The sequence below is a fragment of the Crinia signifera genome, chromosome 6 (genome assembly GCF_055691185.1).
Source record: "Crinia signifera chromosome 6, ASM5569118v1, whole genome shotgun sequence".
In the NCBI taxonomy this organism is placed as follows: Eukaryota; Metazoa; Chordata; class Amphibia; order Anura; family Myobatrachidae; genus Crinia; species Crinia signifera.
The window spans coordinates 126,793,353-126,818,921 of NC_139222.1; the positions used below are offsets into that span (position 1 = coordinate 126,793,353).

At 43.3% G+C, this 25,569-nt stretch overlaps 1 protein-coding gene and 1 long non-coding RNA gene across 3 annotated transcripts in view; one reads left to right on the forward strand and one right to left on the reverse strand.

The window, feature by feature from the left end:
• SKAP1 (src kinase associated phosphoprotein 1) overlaps positions 1 to 25,569 on the forward strand; it is a 489,215-nt gene that overhangs the window by 390,538 nt on the left and 73,108 nt on the right. For both annotated transcript variants that reach the window (XM_083147061.1, XM_083147060.1), the window contains exon 9: positions 1,213 to 1,362. In XM_083147061.1, the coding sequence (XP_083003187.1) occupies positions 1,213 to 1,362 (150 nt within the window). The remainder of the gene's footprint in view (positions 1 to 1,212; positions 1,363 to 25,569) is intronic.
• LOC146008123 (uncharacterized) overlaps positions 22,760 to 25,569 on the reverse strand; it is a 60,191-nt gene continuing 57,381 nt past the window's right edge. Inside the window, exon 3 of the long non-coding RNA XR_014444461.1 lies at positions 22,760 to 23,410. This is a non-coding gene — a long non-coding RNA (uncharacterized LOC146008123). The remainder of the gene's footprint in view (positions 23,411 to 25,569) is intronic.

Consider the following 25,569-nt stretch of genomic DNA (forward strand, 5'->3'; position numbering starts at 1 on the left):
TACACTATCCAGCGCTCACTTTAACATACTTCAAAACTCTGTGGGCGGGATTCACGAATAAACCCCGCTGCACATCGCCGGCATTCGCATTGTTAATAATCGCATATGCACTAACATATGCGATTATTAACTCAAATGCGATGGCCGGCGATGTGCAGCGGGTTCCCCCCTCCCTGGCTGCACCCTTACACGGCTGTAAGGCCCCGTTTTCTCCTCCCTGCACTCGGAAGAGGTGCAGGGAGGAGATCACTGGTCCGGGCAGCACAGCAGGGGGCTGCCCGGACACAGGTGACGGGGGTGCATCGCAGATCGGCGGGGGGCGCACTGGGCGGCGGGGGACGCGAAGGGAAGCCCATAGGCTTCCATGGGGTTACACCATCTAGGACTGGCGTAACCCCGGCGATGGGGCTTTATTGCATATGAAAATGCGGTAAAAACCCAGAAAACTGGGTTTTTACGGCATTTTCAGTTTGGTGAATCTCGCCCTGTGTATGTAGCAAATATAAACATGGGGATATTGTTCATAATTTGATCAAAACATTTACAACGCTTGCAATCTGTATTTAAGGGACCTCAAATTCTCTGCAATTCCTTACCGCAGTAAAATAGTTGTGCTAATATATACAGTATATAAATACATGGCAAAAATAGAGCTTTTGTGTAAAAACAAACTAACCCCCTCTTGAAATAAAGTGTAAGTAGATGTATTTTTGTATAAAATATGCTATGCAGTGCATATGTGAAGCTGTACATGTTGGTTTTCTGGTATGGATTGTTGTGCGGTGATGGTTATTAAATTATTAGGATACAAACAGATTTTGTGCTGATTCCTATTTTTTTACAGGTTTTATGTTGAAACCAGGGCTATTTTTGTGCAGGCTCCAGCAGGAACTGTGGCCCTTATTCTAGTTCACTCTTTCTGACAAAATATTTCTTAGATGGACAAAACCATGTGCACTGCAGGTGAGGCAGGTGTAAAACCCCACCCAAATCTAATTATCTCTGCACAAGTAACACCTGCCTCACCTGCAGTGCACATGGTTTTGTCCATCTAAGAAATAATTTGTCAGAAAGAGTGAACTAGAATAAGGGCCACAGTTCCTGCTGGAGCCTGCACAAAAATAGCCCTGGTTGAAACTAATATACAAAGTGCAGGCTGTGACACCTGTTATTGCTGCTCCCTATGAACACTTTAGTTCTCATTTTTCACAGATATTGTTTCATCATCTATACCCTATGAAGATAATGAGGAGTCTTATGATGATGTGGACAGTTTGAACATCTCTCCTAGGTTACATCCCACAACTTCGGACAGCGCAATCAACCCTTTAGAGGACGATGACATCTATGAAGTGGTTCCAGGTAAGAGGTTATTCATGCTGCCAGAGGGCAATGTTCATCTCACACATTACTGTCTTGTTCCCAGCTATAGGATATTCTCTTTTCTCATTGTATGGCTCTTTGTTTTATTATGCTAATGAGCATATTGTCTCTGCTGGGGCTATTTCTCGTGTCCCAAGTAGCACAAAAAAAACAACATTATTTCCTCAGCAAGTCATCGTCGTTAATGAAGTTTTACAAAAACAGATACAACGGAGGAAAAATAAAATTTCACAGGTGATAAATTTTTCCAATTTCCCTGGCAGAATTGGATCAGATTGTTAAATTAAGAGTGAAGGTGTCTGTTAGACAGCAAGGAGCGGTGATGGGTAATTTTATAGAGTGGAAAATTGAATCAAATTGCTACATTAAAACCCAGCTCCTGCGAGATTTCTCTGTAGCGCCGTCCACTTTTTCACTGTTCAGAGTCCGTGCACAGCTGTGCTGCAGGCTTCTAGTTTCTGCACTGCTGATCTTTCTACCACTACTGGTTGGTGCTTCCTGTCCTGACTGCCAGAGCCAACTTTGTGCAGAAGGAGGGGGGGGGGGGGTTTGGTTGCGGAGGGGAATGAAAGGGAATACTCTGTGAGCACAAACATCAGTTATGTTTGCGATGTCCACAATTTCAAGATGTCCATAGTCACTCTCTTCAGAACACCTATATTGGAGGTCATGCTTTCCAGATAAAGTAGGGATCGTTAATATATAAAACACCAACATATTCTGCAATACTGTACAATAATGGAAAGCTTGTTAAACTTAATTGCATAAGGAGCAATAAGGGCACATGTGATATTGTTTTAAGGAACAGGAGTACAGGTAGGTTGTGTGATGAGGCAAATGAATAATTTATAGATAATGGAAATATATAATATAGATAATGGAAATATATAATATATAATATTTATCGTACACCATGATTAAAAGATCTATGTCTTCACCTTGTAGAGGGTACAGCAAATAATCAGTATAGTGAAATTAAGGTATTCTGCTGGGATGTTGCTGATTTAGTCATTTGTTTTAGTTCAGTAGACTAATCATTTAGTAAGATTTTATTGTTGGGGGACCCTATTCTGCTACAGGATATATATTAATTTTAAATAATATTTGAGAAAAATTCCACCTGAACCTATTTAGAAGTAAGACTAAGCATTGGGATTACTCTCATATTATAACCAGATTGTGCAATGAAATATGTATTGCAGTAAAAAGTCATTCGGTGATGTGATTCTAATCAACTGCTTTCTGGTGTGATTGCATGCACTACACAAAGACCAAATGTAAGACAGATTCCTATCTTAGTGTATTAATCTATCAGAGCTGACCTTCTTTCTGTGCTCGAGACCTTTTGAGCCCTCCTGTCGTCTTGGAGATGAGCTGGAATACAGCTAGAAGACCGAAGCCATTAATGGCTATAAATGTGGATGAGCACAGAGACTGTCTGCGATTACAGCAAAGAAAAAAAAAAAAACCTTCTCTCTGGAGAGACTTCCCGTAAGACAGTAAGAAAGTGAGACGGATCACTTTGAGGCCCTCTGGGAGCTGCACAGCAGGACTGGGATACTTTTTACTGGCCTTCTCTATTTGGAGGGGGTAGTATCACTTAGCACAATGCCAGGAAGACACTATTCTCAAACTTCAACTTACCTGGTCACTGGGGAGGGAGTAGGTGCCTACGAGGACCAGAACCTGCATCAACCCCACTGATATATAGAGAAAATTCTATTTAGTAATGTTTTCTTCATGGTTCTTCCTTTTATTTTATTGATTTTATATTTTTAACTGTGTGTGTGTGTGTGTGTGTGTGTGTACAGTTTATTTTTTGTTACATCACTGCATGTAAACAATCATTTCCAAGGGAAATCTAACAGAGATCAGATAAATGGTGGCAGGATACAGTAGGACTGAGGACTCTCCAAAAGTAGAAACAGTTAGTTGAACAGTAAAAGTATCATCCAGATTTAGAAGTATAGACGGGAAGAAAAGTAAGCAGAGGGTATGTACCCTGTAAATCTAAACTAAACTGGGTGGCCCAGAACTATTTTTACACTGTCTTGATTAAAAAAAATATGTCATAGATTTCACTGCAGATCAATTTTTTAGTTCTCAGAACAGTGACATTAAAATTTCCTGTTTAAGAAAAAGATTGAACATCACGTCCTTAATTGACCAATACTACACTCTGTGTACCCAGAACAAGTCATGAATACACCGCTTTACTAAGTGCTGTAGTAGCTAAGGCCCTTATTCACATTGGCGCATGCGAATTCGCACATTTCACCCTGCTACCCCCATTGCGCATGTGCAATCTGATAAAAAAGTACTCGCAAGCAAACTTTCGCGTAGATTTCTCCGTGCGAACGAGTGCATAGGTAGTAGGCGTGCAGTGGGCGTTAGCATGGGCGCGACCATTATAATGAGCAAAAGTGGGCGTACACTATGAGTGGTGGGTGTGCTTTCGCATGAGTGCAAGAGGGATTGTTCCCCTCAAACACAAAACTTTTCGCCAGCTCAAAGCAGGTTTTTAGTTTCGCACACCTTGCTCCTTGTAATGTGCTCATTCGTACGGAGCAAACACACGCACGAAATGGATAAATCAATGAGTAAATCAATGGCACCTGCACACTATTGACACCAATACATGGTTGATTTCATGAGACAATTAACTCAGCACAACTTCTGATTGCATACCACCAGCAATCAAGTGTTAGCAGATACAAACTTCTTCTGTTGCTAAAGTTATTTTGACCAAACCAATGCGCTACAACCAAACAAATCCCACCGTTAGCAGACTGAGGTGAGTGTGCGTACGAAAATGTGTGGGTGCGAGCGACCAGTTACACGTACGCGCAATGATAGTCCACCCCCCTTTTAAGTATGGTTGCGTGCGAATGATTTCGCAAGCACTATAGGCGTGCCTTCGCCCGATGCGTGCGTGTGGTTTTTTTTTGTAAGAGTGCTTGCGAATGTGCATGCGAGCGCATGAACCTGAATGAGGCCCTAAGTGCTTACAAAAGTCAGGGTTTATAGATAATATCCTCATTTTCCTTCAGTACTACTACTAGTTTGTCTCACATGAATGAATTTGCACTTTATAATATATTGCACATGGACTAATAAGAGACATAATACTGTACTGACAGTTTATGGTACAATGATACCAGGGTCTCAGAATTATACAACAATGATTCCCAAGAAGCCAGCTGAAATAAAAATGGAGTATCTTTTCCGTAGGGCATTATATAGTAATTCACAAAGTTAACATAATATAGAATTTAGTATGCTTGGTTGTATCTGAATTGTTTTTTGGTCAAAGCGAAAAATACTTTATAACAGGAGATGATGACCTTGCCAAGTTAAGGTTTTTTTTTTTTTTTTTTTAAATGTAGAATAGACTGCACGGATGAGTATAGGACTCACATGTAAAGATTGCAGAGTGGTATTGAAAATAAGCGCTTCCCCTATGGACATCAAGATACAACCAGTGGGTGAATAATAAAGTATGTAATAATATTTTCTTTTATGGATGTTTTTTGTTTCCCAATAAGGTGTCAGTGCAGGTATATACTTCAATGGTGATGCTCTCACTCTCAGGACGTTGTTTCATGCATAAAAATAAATCAAAATGAGGGACAATGTGTATATCTGTGTTTGTAAGCAGTGGTGGCTAGGTACGTTTACAGACAAATCATACCTAACTCACATAAATCAGATGTCAATAAATCATATAGGTTTCTTTTAGATGTTGAGGTGGGTTTACTTACCAGTAGTTACAAAGTTTTTGTAGTTTCTTTGGCTTTTCATAAAGCAATCCGGGGTAATTTCATAAAAATGTATAAAATGTACATAGAAAAAATTGTCCAGATCAAGCCTGTTCATGCCGTTTTGATGGCCGCACTCACTGTTTCCACATTGCTTTTTTGAAACAGTGAGGTGGAAATGGCGAGTTGAATACTTAGGGCAGGCTATGACAGGGAGCACTAGGCACTGCTCACCATCATAGCTCACCTAAATGGCATTGAATATACCCCAAAATAGTATCTAGTCTTTGATATTACAATTACATTGCACAGTGTGTGTGGGTGGGTGGTGGTAAGCCAGTTTCCTTATAAACCATAGCTAGCCACTGCAATGCAGCAGCCATGCTTGCAGCTCGTGAGCCCCTCTGAGCATTGGTGACTCTCACATAGCCAGTCCCCGGTACAAGTGTCCCCATTGACCCCCCTGTCAGCAGCCATAACTGTAGAGCACCAGATTATTGTCAGTAGAACACATTACCACAAACTACTATACGCAATACAAAACATGGAAATCTACGGTATACTTACCGGACACCTGTCAAAATTCCCCCTATTGGGATGCTGGCGTCGGAATTCTGACTGATGGCATCCCATCAGCCGGTCATCCAAATGTATCCCTGTATAACACACTACTCTACTCATTAGAACACATACCACAATGCAGAACACCTTACTTGTAATTAGGGTGCTCAGACGCTGTCTGGCATGCATAGGTTAGTCCCGAAATTCCAGGATTGGAAGCTCCCCATTCCGCCAATCCTGAATTGGCCATAATACTCTTAAAAAAGGCACTCACATACACATAGTCAGTACAATATTTTACCGTCAAATGTGGGATGTACAGAATTATCATCTGAACCTCCTGGTTCAGTAGTAATTGCATAAAAACAGTTATAGTGTTCATTGTCAGCTAGACAGGGCCTGCGTAGAGAGTGAGGTCCATGCAGATAGAAAGTATAAACAAAATACAGAGATAAACATGAGACTGACAGGAAAATAGTAATATAAGTGTGAAAAATATGATGTGAAATATGCCAAGAAATGCTGTCATCCTTTTCTTTGTTGGAATGATTGTGAATGGAGCTGTACCCCATTGTGGTTAAAATCACTAAGTAATATATTTCCCCAGGATTTAACTATTCTCTATTCTTTCTCTTTGTTTTGTGTTTTCATTTGAACAAATGGTAAAAATGCTAAAGATATATTATAGGTGTCATTGGTGAAGGTATAAATAGAAATGCCCTTATGGATTATGCAGCTGGCATATTATCCTTAATTTGCGGAAGTGGTTGTCCAGTTCCCTTTATACTGTATTATTAATACTTTGGCATTGATACTATAGTGCAGGTGTTCCCAGCTCCAGTTCCCAAGAACCCCAAACAGGTCTTGTTTGTGGATTTCTTTGATAACATGTACATGTGAGTTAATCTGTTTTGATGGGCTAATAATTATCCCACATGCTTCTAGAGACATAATTCTTCAATACATGGTCTGTGGAGGTGCTTAAGGACTGGAGTGTTTACTACCCAGATAAAAGTATGTGGTTACCTGTACATTACACCCATATGTGCTTGTTGAATGTCTGATTCTAAAACCATGGATGTTAATTTGAAGTTTCACCCTTTGCCTCTATACCATCCTGAAACACTTCTGAGAAGCTTTCTACTAGATTAAGAAGCATAGCATATATCCATTCAGCCACACGAGCATTTGTGAGGTCAGATACAGATGTTTGGCTTGCAGTCAACATTCAAGTACCTTCTAAAGGTGTTTGATGATGTTTCAGATGAGGTTATGTTCAGGCCAATCAGCGAGTCATTATTTGATCTAGCTTTGTGCATAAGGTCATTGGCAGGTAGGATCATGAAAGAGCCTTTCCAAAAATGTTGCCAGACCAAACCATGAAAAATAAACCCAACACATTATTCTTCCTCAATCAAAATTTCCAGTGACAGTATACATTCAGGCTGGAAACATTCTCCTAGCATCCACCAAATACTAATTTGATTTGACCATCAAGCTGACAGATAATTAAGTTGGATGTCACACCATAATAGGCATAGCCACTATTTCAGATGGGTGGTTGTGAGGCTTGTATGCAACCACTTGAAACCCAATCCATGATGCACCTTACTAAAATGTCTTGTACTGTCACTGCTTCCAGAAGTGAACGGACTACTGAAGGGTCCTGGTTTGTGCACTGTAATCAGACTACATAATTGGCCTGGCTGCTTTCACACTGTAATCAGTTTCCGCTTTCTAAATTGTAATAAGTAAAACTTACCATTTCCACTGCGAGGTGCAATGTGTTCCTATGTGAATGTTTGTATCATGGCAGGGTCACTGTGTACAGTTTGTATCTGAGTAGTATTTGTGTATGCTGCAATGTAGCAATTGCAGATTATCATTTGTGCATTAGGTGAGTGCGGTTTTAAACCAATTATGCTGCCGTATGCCCCCATTTGCTGGGCCAACTTTAGGTGTCTCCATGCAGTGCATGTGACTTTTGAGAAGGGAACATTAAGAAATCTCTCCCGGCAGCACAGAGGAGATCATGTTCCAGACAGAGTGGTACAGGAACGGATGTTTGTGTAGAAGAGAGAACACTTGGGACCTGCAGGTTCCTACATTGCCATTTACATCAGACCAGGAAAACAAGCAGACGTTCATTTAGAACAGCCGTTGTTGAATTCTTTATTAGATCCTTTGCACAAGAGTTATGCTTCCCAAGCTACCATAGCCAATCAGTATCCTTTGCTATCAAAGATGACAAGTTTTACAATTCTATATACTGTATGTGCTATGATTCTGCATGGTACTGAGTGACATTTGCATGCACCATCATATTTTAAAACTAGTTTCATGAAAAGTGCATATTTCTATACTGATTTCAGCCTATATAATGTATTATTTTCCACATCTGTAATGTTAGTTGTGTAGTGCACATGTTGCAGTTCCCATATTGCAGACTTCAAAAGGCAACAAGGTAGGTAAAGAAACATGATACTGAAAGGGAATATGACAAAGAGCTCCTAGGTTTTCTCTGTATTGCCAGTACGTTCACTTTGTTGTTTTCATAAATGCAGAAAGTGAGTGAAGCTACTTTCAATAATTTATCTTCAAATCAATGTGAATGAGTTTGTGTCTGGCGGGCCCAATTCTCCGCAATCAAGTCTGATTTATTTAAGAGAGATGTTCCTCTCTAATGGGGGCAGAGCCGCCGATGCACTGACCCCTCCTGCATGTGGCCCAATTTGTATCTTACAAAGAGCTGACCTAATTATCATTGATTGCGCTGGTTAGCAAGAGACAGCCGTCCACAAGCATTAGAGTTGAGGTGGGCTGTTGTCCAGGAAGGAGACCTGCAATGCATTGCTTTCTGAGCTTGTCCCTAACTGATATAACATTTTCATTACTGAAATAGACAGTATCCCATCTCTAGGAATTGTGTGAACATCTTTTATTATTTTAGCAACAAGCTGTGTGTATAAATGTTATACATTTTCATATACCCTTCAAAACTTCAAATATTTTTAGATCAGGTCATTGTTATTGGGGTGACTTTTTCAAACAGTGATGTACCCCATATTTATTTTAAAAAAAAGTCTGTTATAAAGATATTGTGTGTATCTTGGGATCCATGTGAGACAACAGACTGAGACATACATTTATTTGGAAAGAAATCATGCTAAATTGCATGTGTTTGACATCCGCTCTGACCCGATGCACGGTCCCATGCACATTGGTTCAGAGACGGAGGTCAGACATGCTGCACATAAGATAAATCATATGTGCAGCCATCGGAGACACGTCGCATATGCTTTTTTAGCACCCGCAATTAGGGTGGCCAATCCCCGGATCGTCGGGATCCTGGGATTTGGCCCCCAAAACCCCGGGATTGGAGTTTCCAATCCTGGGATCAGACTGCCCATGCGCAGTCTAATTCCGGGCAGCGTCTGAGCACTCCACCTTGCCCAGCTTCTCCCATACCCGGCAGTGCTGCACTGAGCAGCGTGAAGAGGTCAGAGGTTACGCTGTGTAGGGCACAGCCCGTCCACCCAGCCTTCCTGGCTCCCAGCCACCCCGCCTACCAACCCAGCCAGCAGCCCTCCCGCCCCCCCACTCAGCATACCTGGCTGCACCCGGCTCCCAGCCACCCAATCAGCAAATGTAAGTAAATAGTGGGCGACCAGGGCGTTTTTGCTGCTTTTAATGTTTGTGTACAGTAGGCTGGGTACCTGAATCTTAGTGATTCCAATCCTGGGATTGAGCATTTTTTAATCCCGGGATTGAAAAAATGCCCAGGGATTGGCATCCCTACCTGCAATGTATTGCATTCTGCTTCCCTTGAATTTCCGTGGCAGCTCCCATGGAGTCATTTTCATGCTCACACATCAAGTCCAATGTGAGGGGGAGCTCAAGGTAAGTCGGGTCCGACTTACCCTTTAGACAAGTCAGACTACTTTATGGGGGCCTTAAAACCCCTCATATATACAGCAGAATCTAAACATGAGCTCAAAGCTGCAACATTTTGCTTTTTACTCAGGCCTTTAATGAATCCGTTCCTAGCGTTATACTAACTTGCAAGTATTTATTTGGACACTAAATAAAATAATTCTGCTAGTAGAAGTGCATGTTTTCTGTACAATATGTATATAAGACCTATGGCGTGTCAGGTATATGGCAGCTGTATAACTACTGGTCTAAAGCGTGATATACAGTACTTGTTTTTGGTGACTGGTAATGTCAGTGCAAAAATCGATAGCTTTAACTATAGTTTTAATAGTCAAATAAAGCAATATATTTCACAGTTAGCCATGCGCTGTACCTACAGATTCCCTATGTATTTATTTGATTAAAATCTCTCCCCCGGGTGACACAGACGCAGAGAGGTGCCCGGTACACTACATCAGCTCTCCCCACAGAGGAGGCAGTGATCAAGAGACTCAGGGTAGTGGCTTCCGCATGGTGGGCAGATGCAACACTGAGACCGCTACTAGGAAGAACAATGGCGGCATCTTCTGCTCTATCACCCGGAGCAAAGATAGCAATGGGAACACTGCCAGTCTGGGCTTTGTGGAGGTACAGTCACTGTACACTAGGGTTTGTCCTGCACATACACTGTCCAGCCAGCTCACTGCACTGGTTACAATGAGAAAAACAGGGCACATGGAGAAGACAGGTGATAAAAGGTAAAGAGACCTGGGGGAGGGAAAAATTGGAGAGATGGGACAAAAGCATGGAAGATGGAAAGATGGTGGGTGCGTGGAAGAGCTAAATGGGATAATTAAAAAGGAGAAAGACTGGAGGAGAGATGGTATATGAGAGAGAGAGGGTGGAAGAAATGGAACAAGAGATGGTGAGAGGTGGGATAAGAGAAGGAAAAAGCAGGATGGTATCAGATGTGGTGAAAAAAGAGAGAGATGGCATAAGAGAAAGGCAGGATAAAGGAGGGTTACAAAGAGACTGGATGAGAGATACGGTATGAGAGATGATGGGATGAGAAATGTGTTACCACATAATCATCTGGCTGCAAGTTCCAGATGCAGAGACCACCTCACCTCTCTCCAGGATGCCAGGAAAAGGAATTTCCTTGCTGTGCTCCATGACTGATATCCTCGTAACAGCAGCAGGGCAAACACACAGGCCCACAATATGGTAGCAAGATTGCAGAGGGGGGCGCAGACTTGATGTGAAGGGATATAGTGGAAAGTCTTCAGAAAAATTATGCAATAGTTTGGGTAATAGTTCTTTTAGTTTTGGTCCACTTTGTAAATTAGGTTGATCTGACTTTTTGCTTGTTCAAACTCTGAATACATGCAAAACAAGTACAAAATGTACCCATGTGTAGTATGTTCTGTTTAAAAACAATATCTGGATCAAAATGATAAAAACATAGCATACCCCACTCACTATATTCCATACATCAAATATATGCGGTGTGGCTATTAAATAACAAGACTGATGCAATCATTTAAGGTTAATTATATGAAGTATGTTTTAACTCCATATCCCATCTATGTATTTCTCTTCTGCATCCACTCACCTCTAAATCTGCATTCCTATTTTCCATTGGTCAATGGCATGCTGTAACGACGCAGAGTCTTACTGTGCCGGGGGTTTTCTGACAGTGATCCCTCTAAGCGGCTTTTGCGGCGCCCGACATGCCAGTCAGGTTCCCCTTTATAACTGGTGTGAATAGAGAACAATAGGATATAGAGAGTTTGTGGTCGTATAGCCTGGTCGAGATCAAGCGGGCAAAGCAGGATAAGGCAATAGCAGGTCCAAAGTCAGGCTGGGTCATATACTGATAATCACGTTATGCAGTACATTGGGATGAGGCAGAAGAGTCACCAGAGGGAAAGCTAAGGTCAATGACTGGTAGTCAGAAGTAATAGAAATAGCACAAGGTACATGGAAGCAGGTTAGTCAACCTATACTCTGGCAGGGAATGCCTGCCAGAGACTTGCTTATATAGGGGTGGCCTGCCGCAGACATCTGATGACGTCAGCCAAAAACATACACTGGCCCTTTAAGTGAGTTTCTAGTTTGTCGTGCATGCCCGCACAACCAGGAAAATGCCAGAGCTGCCGCCCATTTTGGAATCTGGGCACTGCAGGGAGCCACTTACTGCCGCCCATGGTCCCCATCAAGGGACCAAGTAAGTACACACCGCGGTCCAGGAGGTTGTGACAGAAGGAGAAGGGAAGCCTGATTATGAGTCTCAGGTACAGCTGATACACCCAGGTCTTCCAAGTCCTGGAATAACCAGCCAGTACATGCAGAATATAATTTTCTGTGGATTAGACCGACATATTGGGCACATCATCTAATGTGTACCCGCAAGATCACTGATGGTGCACGCTCCCGCAGGTCATCAGCGACATCCCCTCTTTGCCCTGCTTGTCATCACGCCATCACTGGCCGCATCATTAGTGTATGCACTTGCCAATGCTGGTTTCCCCACTGTATCTCATCGCTGTCAATGTCATAAAGGGCCTGATTCAGATCTGTTAGCAAAATTGCAATTTCTGCTGATGAACAAAACCATGTGCACGGCAGGTGGGGCAGATGTAACATGCAGAGAGAGTTAGATTTGGGAGGTGTGTGTTTCAACTGAAATCTAAAATGCAGTGTAAGAATAAAGCAGACAATATTTACCCTGCATAGAAACCAAATAACTCCCCCAAATCTAACTCTCTCTGCACATGTTACAGCATGGTTTTGTCCATATGCAAAAATTGCAGCCTTGCTAACAGGTTTGAATCAGGCCCATATAGTGTACCTAGCTTAACACTTTAACCTGTACAACAATATTATCCAGTTCCTCATTTAGTTCCAGTTCCTTTATTTTTTTGCAGCGTTCACAGTTCTACAAAATCCAGAATCATTAGGATACTAGTCTTTCTCTGGATACATACAGTAGATCATAGCTCTCTTGACAGATATATCTTGATTCATTCTTTGTCTGAATAATATCATATTCTAAAGGTGCCCACAGATGCATCGATCCCGGCGTGCATTCTGTGCTTAACTAGCACACATAGCATCGCATCGTATGCCTTGTGCATGCGATGCGATGCTATGCGATAAAAAGCTAGTACAAAAAAGTATGTGCAGCACATACTTTTTGTACTGTGCGATGAGGTGCCGCGGGAGCGCGCACCCCATCGCATAGCACCGCACCACCGGGATTGGTGCGTGTGTGGGCACCATTAGACAACCGCCTCCAAACTAGATTTGGTTACACGCTTTACTTTCTGAATGTCTGCAGATTCTATGGAGCTCAGCATTAGATGTCCAACAGAAATGCATTTATTTTTTTGCATCCAGGTTTTTGGAAAAGCAGAAATTAATATCTTGTTCTAAGGTTCATTATAGATCCCTAAATGTTTAAGTGTTTTTTTTTTTTGTAAGAGCTGTAAACAATGGTTTCCTGATCTTTGCACTCTCTGCTCAGGGCAGAAATGTGTTTCCTGGTCAAGCTGCAGTACATCATGACTCATCAGGAGACCCACAAGAAATGGTAAACAGTCGTTAGGTCGACACTGTTAAGGTCAACCACTGAAGGTCGACAGGGTCAAAAGATCGACACAAGCATTTGGTCGATATTGGGAAGGTTGACGGTCAAAAAGTCAACATGGGTTTTTCACGTTGTTGTTTTTTTGGGGGGGTTTTGAGTCAACATGTGCCCGGACAGGCGGTATTGCCTACCATCCACTAGGGCAGGGGTGGCCAACCCGCGGCTCACGAGCCGCATGCGGCTCTTCTCCCCTTGATATGCGGCTCGGCAGCTTGGGGCAATCCCCTGCACCCTCTTTATTTTATATGCAACCTGTTCAGCCACGCTTGGTTTAGAGTCTGCAGCGTACTTACAAGGAAGGATGAAAAGCCGCTATTGCAGGTGAGTCTGCAGTAGCGGTGTCGGGAAAACACAGATGACGGATATGGAACTGCCACACACAGTAATGCCACACCGTAATCCCCACTACACATAATGCCAACACCATAATGCCCATTACACATAATGCCAAAACCATAATGCCCATTACACATAATGCCACACACCGTAATGCCAATTACACATAATGCCCATTACACATATTGCCATCACCGTAATGCCCCTTACACATAATACCAACAACGTAATGCCCATAGAACATAATGCCACATGCTATAAAGCCCATTACACATAATGCCAATACTGTAATGCCCGTTAAACATAATAAAGCCAATTACATATTATACCATATAACTGCTGCTTACCTACATGTTCATTGTCAGAAGTAGATCACTTGTTGCCAGGGGTTACATGCTTCTTGCCAGGTGTTTCATTCTTGTTGTCATGGGGATTTTTTGGCAGTGGGGAGCCAGGGAACATGCTCATCGCCAAGGGGTTCTATTTAAATAGCGCGCCAGCGCTACCCGAATCCACACTTCCGGGTAGCGCTGGCTGCGCTGTTCTTTTCTGACCGACACTAGAGGTATGGTAGTACCTCTAGTGTCTGTCTCCTATAAGGCGGCGGCCATTTTTGGAGAGGCCGTCGCCTTACATTTGTGCGGCCAGGAAGCCGTAGAATGGATGAGCTGCAGCGGTGACGGCTGCGGGCGGCAGCGTATGCAAGATGCACACCGCGGCCCAGCCTGCACACAGTCTTACCGGCCTGGGGGGCATGTGGCACCCTGCCCCCCGGCCCAGCCCTCCCCTGCTAAGACTCCTGCCTTTGGCACCGCGATGATGTGGTATTGGGAACCCAACAGTGTGATGGGTTTCATTACCTTATGTAAGCAGAATGGGGCATGATGTAGTAGCGCCATTGCTGCAGGGCATACACGCGGAGCGATCCGAGCTCCTTTTCTAAGTGATCTAGTCAGGTCACTTTGAAATGGGACTGAAATGTCCCTTGTGAATGCCCCTTTCTGCATACTGTTTGTTTGTATAATATACTGTGTGTGTGTATGTATAGTTTTATCTATCCGGCCGGTGCACCACATCTTGGCGCGCAGGTTGCCAAGATGGGGACGTGCGATTGTTTCATTCTCATCGATCGGTGCACCAAGACAGAAGGATATGGTGCTCTGGCCGGAAATTATGAAACTGCCTCGATCTGTATATAGGCTACAACCCATTTATAAATGCAGCGTTGCATTCTGGGTGCTAGGCCACGGCCATTTTTGAATGGTTGCGGCTCTTTGTCTTAACAGAAAAAAATTTTTGGCTCTTTGTCTCAGATGGGTTGGCCACCCCTGCACTAGGGCATGGTGGGAGAATAGAAGTGTTTTTCCGAGAATAAGGAGGCACCGTGTCCGAAGCTGCATGGCAAGCGCTGTGGTGCACTTTTTCTGTGTCCATGTCAACCGTGTCAACACTCGGGACAAAAACTTGAAATTCCAAGTCGACCTTTTGACTGTAGACCTTCCCAATGTCAACCTAATACTTGTTTCGACCTTTTGACCATATTGACCTTTTCAGGGGTCGACCTAAGGCCTGTGACCTTTAGTGGTCAACCCAATGTATGTCGACCTTAATAGTATCGACCCATACCCTGAGAAATATATACAACTCCCTGCACTACTGAATATTTTATGTGTGTGTGTGTTCTGCTTCAGTGTGGGAGGTGGTGTTTTTTTTTGCAGGTATAGAGCATGCGTTCCCAATCTAAATCTAAACCCAAATCCCTGAATCTGGGTACATATTAGCTCATTATAACAATATTTTTGTGCATATCGGCTAGTTTGTACGCACTATATAATTAATGATTCATGTTCCCGTGGGTCATTATTGATTTTCTCTGTCTGTACATTTAAATCTTGACTATATTTCAACTACAGTATGCTCCTGGATGTTGCAACTGAACAATATAGTTAACTATATTATTTGATGTATATGCAGTATATCGTTTGTCCAAGAGTTCCAGGCAATTCAAGAGAATTTGTTAGAGATTCCTTAAAATTTGCACGGCACTGTCGGCTAAAGTGTACCCAGCTTAACAGTGCAGGTTTTAGTGATAACCAGACTTAAGTCAAAGTACCTGTGTGGTATTACTTACAGTAAGTCACCTGTGCTCAAGCATGGATATCACTGAAACCTGTACTTTTAAGCAGGGTACACACCTAAAGATTTATCTGTCCAATCGGTCTTGTGAAAACAAAAATTTGGTAATGTACAAAATTATTTTTTGGGGATAAATTTGCTTTAACCAATTTCTCTGAATGACTGTTGTCTGCTTTCCAGTGTTCGGCAACAAATGGTTTATTTTCCTTTTGATCCCATACAATAACAAATTTTTGTTCTCACAGCAATATTGGACAGATAAATCTGTAGGTGTGTACCCAACTTTAGTGTGCCAAGGTTAAGAATGCCTGTGATAGAGGCTCTTATTCTGGTTGGTGCGGTAATATCCGCGTGCATTCGTGCCGCCGATGTTTTGTGTCTGCGCATGTGCAGAGGCGTCTCTGCGCATGTGCGAGCGCAAATTCCGCATGAAATGTGTACACAACGAACAGGGGGTGGAGAGTTGCGTGAAGGGCTGTTTGGGCTCATTACCATATGCATACGCCCCGCGTTTCATGGGCGTTCCCATGAAAACGCTGGGCGTACGTATGGTGATGCGGCCGTGACGCACGTGTAGGGGGCGGACATATGACATTGCCGGATGTCAGCTGCCCGCCCAGATCCCTGCTTTTGCACAGAGAAATGCCCGTGTGGTCTGAGGTTGCGGGAGCTGGCGGACCACTCGTCCTGCATTCGATGTTCTGCGACCATCGAATGATGGGGGAGGTTTCAAGAGATGGAGGAGGTGTATATCTGTAAGAAATTCACTCGTGCTTACCGCATTCGGACGGAGTGAGCGATCCGTACAAAAGGCGGGGTTAAGGACGCACGGTCCTGGCCGCATATTCGGCTCCGGTGAGTGAGAATGTGTTGCTACAGGTGAGAGAGGAAATGTGTTACTACAAAGCTATTGTAGTGAGGATATGTTAGGATGATATTATTATTTATTACCATTTAGTGCACACATATTCCACAGCGCTTGACAGATAATATTTGGGCTCTGACATTAGTCTCTGCCCCAGGGGAGCTTACAGTTTATTTTGTACCCTAATTAAACTATACGTTTTTAGGTGCCTGCGCACATCTCTCGGTTGTACGGAGCTAGCTGCTTCACTTTTCAGATGACCAGTCTGGATTGGGTTGGCAGATTAACAGTAGATTAGTGCAGTGCTCTGCTATTGAGTGTGTATGTGGTGGGATAAAGGACAGGCAGATATGGGTGTTTAATTGCTTTACTTTAAACAGTGCAAACATGTAGTACATTTACATGGGTAAGAAGGGATGAAAAATGTATACAGTTATATTAAATTGTATAAGTGTTATGTGCATAACACTTATTCAGTTTAATATAACTGTATCAATTTGCATGGATTGCCATTTGTATTTATATTTATATTTGTATCTGTTTATCATCATTTTTGTTATTTATGTTTTTTTCATGCACACCCCAAGTGCCACAACAATTATGCTGCTTTCCCACTGCAGACCAGTTTAAAGTACTGGTAATCTTAAATGGTATTTAAAACGGTATTAGCATTCCCACTGCAGCAGATTACCGTTTTAAATACCATTTAAGTACCATTCCCATTGCAGTGAACCGTGTAAAATGTAGAGTCGTCCCCCCCCCCGGTGTAAAGAGTGCCCAATCCCCCCCCCCCCCAAGTGTAAAGAGTGCCCAATCCCCCCCCCCCAAGTGTAAAGAGTGCCTAATCCCTCCCCCCCCAAGTGTAAAGAGTGCCTAACCCCCGTACCTGCCCTGTGCCCCCACCTCCCCTCCCCTTGTACTTACCTGCACGGAGATGCAGGGCAGTGGGGGTCAATGCAGGGTACAGGCAGTCCCAGTGCCTGATGAGAACTAGTAGTTCTCACTTTGCGCATATGTAATGAGCGGCTCTTTATTATGCACGTGCACTCATTACACATGCACAAAGTGAGAACTACTAGGTCTCATCAGGCACTGGGACTGCCTGGAGGCTAAATAACGTTTAAGAGGCATTCCCACTGCCTCTTAAACGTTATTTTAACGTGTAGGACTCTGCTTTTAAAACGGGTTGAAATATCATTTAGCTTTAAGTAGTATTTCAACTCTGGCACTTTCCCACTACAGCCTTAAAACGGTAAATTGCGCTGAAAATCGGCAATTTACCGTTTTTTAGCTGCAGTGGGAAAGGGGCATTACACTCCTAAATGAGAGAAACAAATAATTGATATCATCTGAAAGTGCTAGTGGTAAATGTATAATTAGCTGTGGAAACTCCCGAGAGACTACAAGTGCTACACAATAGGGGTATTCAATTGTTGTTTTTTCCCCTTTTTCACAACTTTTATATGTCGTGGTATTAGTGTGTGATATTCAATTCTTCCCTGTCTTTTAAACGTTGACAGGTTTTTTTTGGACATCTTCATTGGGCCTCCTATTTAAATGTTTGGTGATAAGTTTCACACATCTAATCATGGTATTGTACTTTTCTAGTCTTTTTATACACCTGGGTGTCAGGTGGTGAAAAGTGTTATTCAGTTAACCCTCTTTTTATATTCATGTTAACCTCTTTTTATAAGAGGATAAGGGTAAACTTAAAAAAAAAAATACAATAGAGTATAGGCACACATCCCCCCCCCCCCATAGAGTATATGCACACACCCCCACATGGGGCGGACTGTGTTTTATCCACATGCAATGCAAGCTTACGCACACCGGCAAAATGGGTAGGAGTCATTGGGTCAACCAAATTAAGGTCGACCACTGAATGTCAACAAGGCTTAGTTTGACAGGGTCAAAAGGTCGACACAAGCATTACGTTGACAATTGGAATGTCTGCAGTCAAAAGGTCAACATGGGTTTTTCATTTTTTTTTTTTTTTTGTCCCAAATGTCCACACAGTCGACATGGACACAGAAAAAGTGCACTGCTACGCTCACCATGCTTCGGGCTCGTCACACTATTATATTCTCCTGCTACACTCTAGTGAATGGTAGGGCATAAAATACCGCCTGTTGGCACATGGCGGAGAAAAAAAAGGGAAAAACTCACGTCGACCTTCCCATTGTCGACCTAATGTTTGTGCCAACCTTTTCTATGTGTCAACCTAAGCTATGTCGGCCTTCAGTGGTCAACCCAATGCATGTTGACCTTAATAATATCAATCTACTGACCGCATACTGGCAAACACCCCCCCCCCCCCCAACTCCTTCACACACAAGTCTCACAAGTGTGCGTTTGACAGATGGATCACCCTGTTGGGTCACCGGTGACCAGCTCCCTGCACATCGGTTCGTCTTCTCTCCTGTGGGTGGCAGGCTGCAACACACATCCTTCCCTCTTCATCTTTCGCAGCAGTTCCCTGAATGTGGCACTAACCTGCTCCCGTATCTGCTTTTCAGAATCGCGGTGCCAGGGCCGGCGCTACCCACTCAGCAGCTCCTGCAAAGCAGGGAGGCGCCATGCTGAAAAGGTGCTGTCTCCCTGCCTGCTCTGCTACAGCTGCCTCAGCCCTCACTGTCACTGCCACCTGCACGCCGCCTGCACGCAGCCTGACAGCGGTCGGCAGTATAAAGATTTGCTCCCTGCCCCGCGAGTGCACACAGCCTGCATGCCACCCACAGTGCCTGTCTGACAGTGGGCGGCAGTATGGAGAAGCTGAGCAGCTCCCTGCACACACTGTCCTCCTCCTGCGACCTTCCCCCTCTTACTCACGGACACTTGCGCTGAGGCATGTAGTGCTGACTGTGAATGCCTGGATGACATGTCATGTCTGGATTCGCCCCCTACCCATTGCTCCCTGCAACTGTCAGCTTTCAATGAAATGATGAACAGGCAGCAGCGCCGCCTCCCCTTCCTTCCCTCTACTCAGTGTGCTGTGCCAGTGCCACTGCCAGTCCTCAACACTCCGCCCCCTCTATCTCCTCCCCTCTTCTTCCATCTGCTCCTTCTCTCCCCTCCTTTCCCCCTCAGTCACGAGAGGGGTGTAATGGCATCCTCAGCGTCCTGCCTACGCAGATAGAAGAGGTGGGACTGCACAAAAGTTAATCAGCATGTGCTGCATATACTTTTTGTACTGCTTTCAGATCGCATCGCACACACATTGCATGCATTCCGTGCGATGCGATCTAGCCCATAACGTATGCGATGCTCGCAGCGTGTATGGGCACCTTTAGTGCCTGCAACATTTTGCGGAAACAGCACTGAGATGGTGTATGCATACATGTACATTCACCCGAGATCCTCCATAGGATCGCATGTTGCATACGCTCCCACAATCGGGCTGCAGCTTGATGCAATGGCAATGTGAAAGGGCGCAAAATGTATGGTTTGCAGGAGGGCGCCGGACACCCTAACACCGGCCCTGCATGGTGCAGTACACATCATGGTGTAGTCGGGCGAGTGCCATGTGAATTAAATGGCATCTGCTTAATAGGAGGCAGGTGCTGTTATAATGGAGTCAAACTTGTATTGTTGGCAGAGGACAGGGTAATCTTGCGGGCATATAATTAGGGGCAGCCTATGGGAAGCAATAGGGAAAAGCAGATGAAAATAAAAATTACTTACCTTACACCCGTCTTTGCATGTCCTCACCCACAAGATGCAGTACAACAGCTAAATAGACTAGCAGGGTGGGGCTAAACAGGGTGGGCGGCGTTAAACAGGTTGGAAAAAAATAGGGAATAAAAAAGAATAAAATGGCGTGCAAAAAAAAATATATGCAATCTGTGATATAAAAAGGGGATAAAATGGGTGTGAGATTAAAAAAGGGGACTAAATGGGTGTGATAATTAAGACCAACTACAGAAGATTAGAAGTCTAAAGAAAAAACATTTGAATAGTACACCCAACCATCACTTCAAAAGATGTCAGATGCGTGAATTTGAAAGGTGTGAAAAAATTGATGCCCAAAAGTAAATATTTCAAAACCCCTAATATGTCATATGTCCAGATTTCAAGGCCTTCTTTTTATTATTATTATTTGTCTGAGGAAATTTTGAGAGTCTGTATCAGTGGTTCTGAAACTGAGTCTTCAAGTAACCCCATTACTCCCTGGAACATGTTAAAAGATCCACAGGTGGAACTATTTACTTCACTTGTTATTCGGGCCCTTATTCTGATCGGTGCGGCCGTAGCCGATTATGCGGCCAGGACCGTGCGTGCGAAACCCCGCCTTCCATACGGATCGCCAACTCCGTCCGTATGCGGTAAGAAGCTGGCCGAACGGACCGCACGTGTATTTTTCACGGAATACGCCTCCTCCATCTAAGGGAACCTCCCCCATCATTCGATGGTCGCAGACCATCGAATGCAGAACCGAGTGCTCCACCAGCACCCGCAACCTCAGACCACACGGACATTTCTCCGTGCAAAAGCAGGGATCAGGGCGGGCAGCTGACATCCGGCGATGTCATATGTCCGCCCCCTACACGTGCGTCACGGCCGCATTATCATACGTACGCCCAGCGTTTTCATGGGAACTCCCATGAAACACGGGGTGTATGCATATGGTAATGAGCCCAAATAGCCCTTCACGCCCCTCTCCACCCCCTGTTCGGAGTGTTCACATATCATGCGGGATTTAGCCGTACGCCCCGCTCGCACATGCGCAGAGACGCCTCTGCACATGCGCAGACACAAAACATCGGCGGCCCGAACGCACGCGGATATATCCGCACCGATCAGAATAAGGGCCTCTGTGAGAAACTTGGAAAACATGTACTGCTGGCTGCCTTTAAGAACTGAGTTTTGAAACCACTGGTCTATACTGATGTAGTTCTGCAATAGACTCCCTACTTAAGTATGTACAGTATGCCATTTAACAATGATGAAAGAATTGGATCCATAGCATAAAATCTAAGATAATGAAGGTGGTTTCCAGCTACCTAATTTTTTTAATCTATTATAATGCTATTCTTTTGACCAGGATAATGGATTGGTGTACAACGTCAAACAGAAAACAATGGGTTGAAATAGAAATTAACTCTATCCCATTTGCTCATCCAGACCTCCCATGGCATAATAAGAGTTTCCATAGTTCACACCCTCTTGCTGGCTCTATGTTTGCATGTTGGAGACGTTTACACTCTCTTGCCCTTTCACCTCTCACACCTTTGTTTGGTAGTCCAGAGTTTCCCCCAGGCAGCAATGAGTTCTCATTCTGTCTTTGGCGTACAGCAGGCATCGCTCGAGTGGGTCAACTGGTGGACACCTCGGGCACTCTGAGCTTCTCTGATATACAAAAAAACTGGGGTTTACAAAACAAAGAGATTTGGAAATACCTTCAGATTAAACACTTTCTAGTATCTGCTCAGCAACAAAGCATTTGAGGTCCATTACACCCTTTGAAAAAGTATACACATCTAAATCCTACCCTTGTCACTCTCTCAGTCATATATAAACTAATTATTGATGATACATTTCCATCCAATTCAAAATTTATGTTACACTGGGAAAAAGCCCTACCAGGGGCAATTAGTGAGGATGATTGGTCAGAGATAATTAGAAACACGTTCTCTTCCTCGTTCACTGTATTAACAACTGAAACCTACCATAAAGTTCTCACTAGGTCAGGCATTCCCAACCACGGTCCTCAAGGCACACCAACAGTGCAGGTTTTGTAGATATCCAGGCTTGAGCTCAGGCGACTTAATTAGTATCTGAGGGATTCTGATTAAACCACCTGTGCTGAAGCCTGGATATCACTAAAACCTGCACTGTTGGTGTGCCTTGAGGACCGTGGTTGGTAATGCCTGCACTACGTGGTATCGTTGCCCAAACTTGTTAGCAGAAATTTATCCGGGGGTCTCAAATATTTGCTAGCGGTGTGGTAAAGAGGCAGGCACGCTTACTCATATATGGTGGGACTGCCCTATCATCAAGCCTTACTGGAAATTAGTAATAAATATAGCAAGTCTCATTTTACATGAAGAGCTTCCCTCTAGCGCTAATTTTTGGTTACTTAACCTTGTACACAGGCCCTTCTCAATATATATAAAGACCCGACTTCGCCACCTGCTCAGTGCGTCTAAAGCAGTGATTCATGTACACTGGAAATCTACTTCTCCTCTCACATTACTAGAGTGGTGTAATTCATTAGACCATTATATGGTCATGGAAGACCTTATTTCTTCTCTCGAAGGCTCTTACCACAACTCGGTTGCCCTGGTTAACGTTCAAAGACTCAGATCACTACACAGCCTTATGATAATTCTTTATTGTTAGTGCCTTTCAATAACATTTATTTTCTTTCCAGATTATAATATAGATCAGCGATTCCCAAATTTTTTGGAATCACTGCACCCTAGAACATCAAGATATTTTCAAGGCACTCCTAGGCCACATGTTTCTTATTGAGAAGTTCAGAAAAAAATATTAAATGAAGTAAATTGTAATTATGTATCATAGTTATCTGGTGAGGAACAGGATTTGCTTCTGTTTGTCCACATATGTTATGATTGGCAGCCACCAGCACTGCTTTTGCCTGTTATATTGCACATAAATAATATGAATTGATCATGGTCCACCAACACAAGGCACCCCTGAAAGTGTCCAGAGGCACCCCAGGGAGCCTAGGCACACCGTTTGGGAACCACTGATATAATAGATGATTAGGGGTCCGAAGCCTCTTCTTCTTCCTCTCTCCTCTTTGTTGCTTTCTGTCTCCATTTTCTCTTCGGTCTTGGTCTTTCTCACCTGTTTAATAAATAATAAGTGCTTTGTACATATGTTTAGATTGTATGGGTTAGATTGCATTGGTCTTACATTTGCTAATTCTTATACAGTATATTGTACCATGTATACTTTTATGTCTGGAACTTTTTCGTTTTTCTGTATGCTCTACTCATGCAGACTTGATTGATTTGTTTTCGTATATTAAAACCCAATAAAAATCTATGTGCAAAGAAATCCTGATGGAGGTGATGGCACACACCCTGCCTGAAAATTCCTGTGCACACCTGCATGTTTTCTGACATTCCCAGAAAACGTCCAGTTAACACACACCCAAACGCCGACTTCCTGTCAGTGATGTTGTGAGGGGATTGCGAAAAAAGTAATTGATTTCTGTCGGTTTGGCCCTTCTGACGCTAGGATCCTTATGCATGCACATGTCTTTTGATAATTAATCATATTGTAAATTTGCACAACATCGATCAGGTCTGAATAACCCCCTATATAGCTATGTCCGCTATAAAATAGCAGCATACCTGTATGTGTGTTTACTTTGTCATGCTATGCATTTTTTATTATTGCATTTCAGCCTTTATGCTTTCTGGAGGCCCGCATACATAAACAGCTGGATTATATATGGGTTTCTCTAAATGCTATATTGTCATCTTTCAGCTCTGACTCCCAATAGGTCACTGCCTTTTAACAGGATATGATTAATCCTGACAGTTTGCCACTTTCATTGCCTCCTATTCCTCATCCTCATGGTTTGATAGATGATTTTATGTCCCAATTATTTGACTGTCCTGAGCACATGATGTCCACAACCTCCTGCTGGCTTCCTCAATATGTCTAAGTCCAGAGAGAAATTCCCTTTATCCAATAATTTAGTATTTGTACACCAGAAAGACGCCAGGGAATCGGGTGTACTGGGATCTACATGGTGGGCTCTGTGGTATGCAATCAGCATCCAGGGGGAAGGGATACCATCAGTCACAATACCAACTCTGTTATCCCAACTGCTGCCAGAAGATTACCGGCATCCTGTATGCGAGTGGAGTAAGGCGGGGGGGGGGGGGTGTATTTGGTGTTAGGTGTAGGCACTGGTGCAGGAGGGGGGTTAGGGTTAGAAGGTATGTATACTTATCTGAACACTGTCAGGATTCTCTCCTACTGGTGTCAGTATTCTGACTGCAGGCATCCTTATATATGGGGAAGGAGGCACACACACACACAGTAGGCAACACCAGACATCAGGGGGGCACTGCTAACAAGAGGTAGAGGGGGCCTCCTGTCTTATGTGCCCCGGTCCCTCAGTCTGAAGGCTTAATCAGGCCCTGCTTCTGTTTTATGTGCCCAAACAAGTTCTATGTGCCCTTTCCTAGTTTCATAGATGTGGAATGGGTGGTCTAATATTGATTGTCAGACATGACAATACTACTGCTTCAAACATTGACTCTTGCTTCCAAAGTATCAGTATGTAATACATAATAATTTGTTTGTGTTATTTTGACATTTTGACCCCCTACAGTTCTATTCCACTTATTGCTGTTTCATTTTTGGCATGTTAACTTATGGTTGTTATCTCTCTTATTTCTTATAATTTTCTCTTCATTTTGACACCACTATAGTCAGTCCCAGTCTTACTTTGTTCATATCTTTATAGCTCTTTTTTATTTCCTTTCTATTCTTCCATTCCTCTTGTTCCCCAGTCCTCCAGTTAGTTTGATATGATTTTACTCATGTTTGATTGCTTAATGTTCCTTTACCTGACAATTTTACATTCTATTTGCAATCAATATTATTTGTTCAAATCCAACCCAATTGACTCCCTGCTGATTTTTTTTGTCTTCTATCTTCTGATGACCCTCTTTTTGTTTTTCAATTGGATGTATACTGTTTATAAATTATACAAGTAAAACTAATTTAGAATTAAAAAAAAAACTATTTAGTGGTGTTTTTGTTGCTGCTACAGTATGTCACAAATCCCCGGGTGCTTTTTAAAAAAATGATGGGTTGATGGAGCGCAAAGGGGAATCGCTAGGCACATACATACTGTACATAAATGTTTACATGTATGTAATATATGTGCTGGATCGATGCTCCAGGGACCAACACCGCTGATTGCACAGGAATTAGCATAAACCATTACACAGTGTAACCCTCTCCCTGGCCAATAGGAGTCT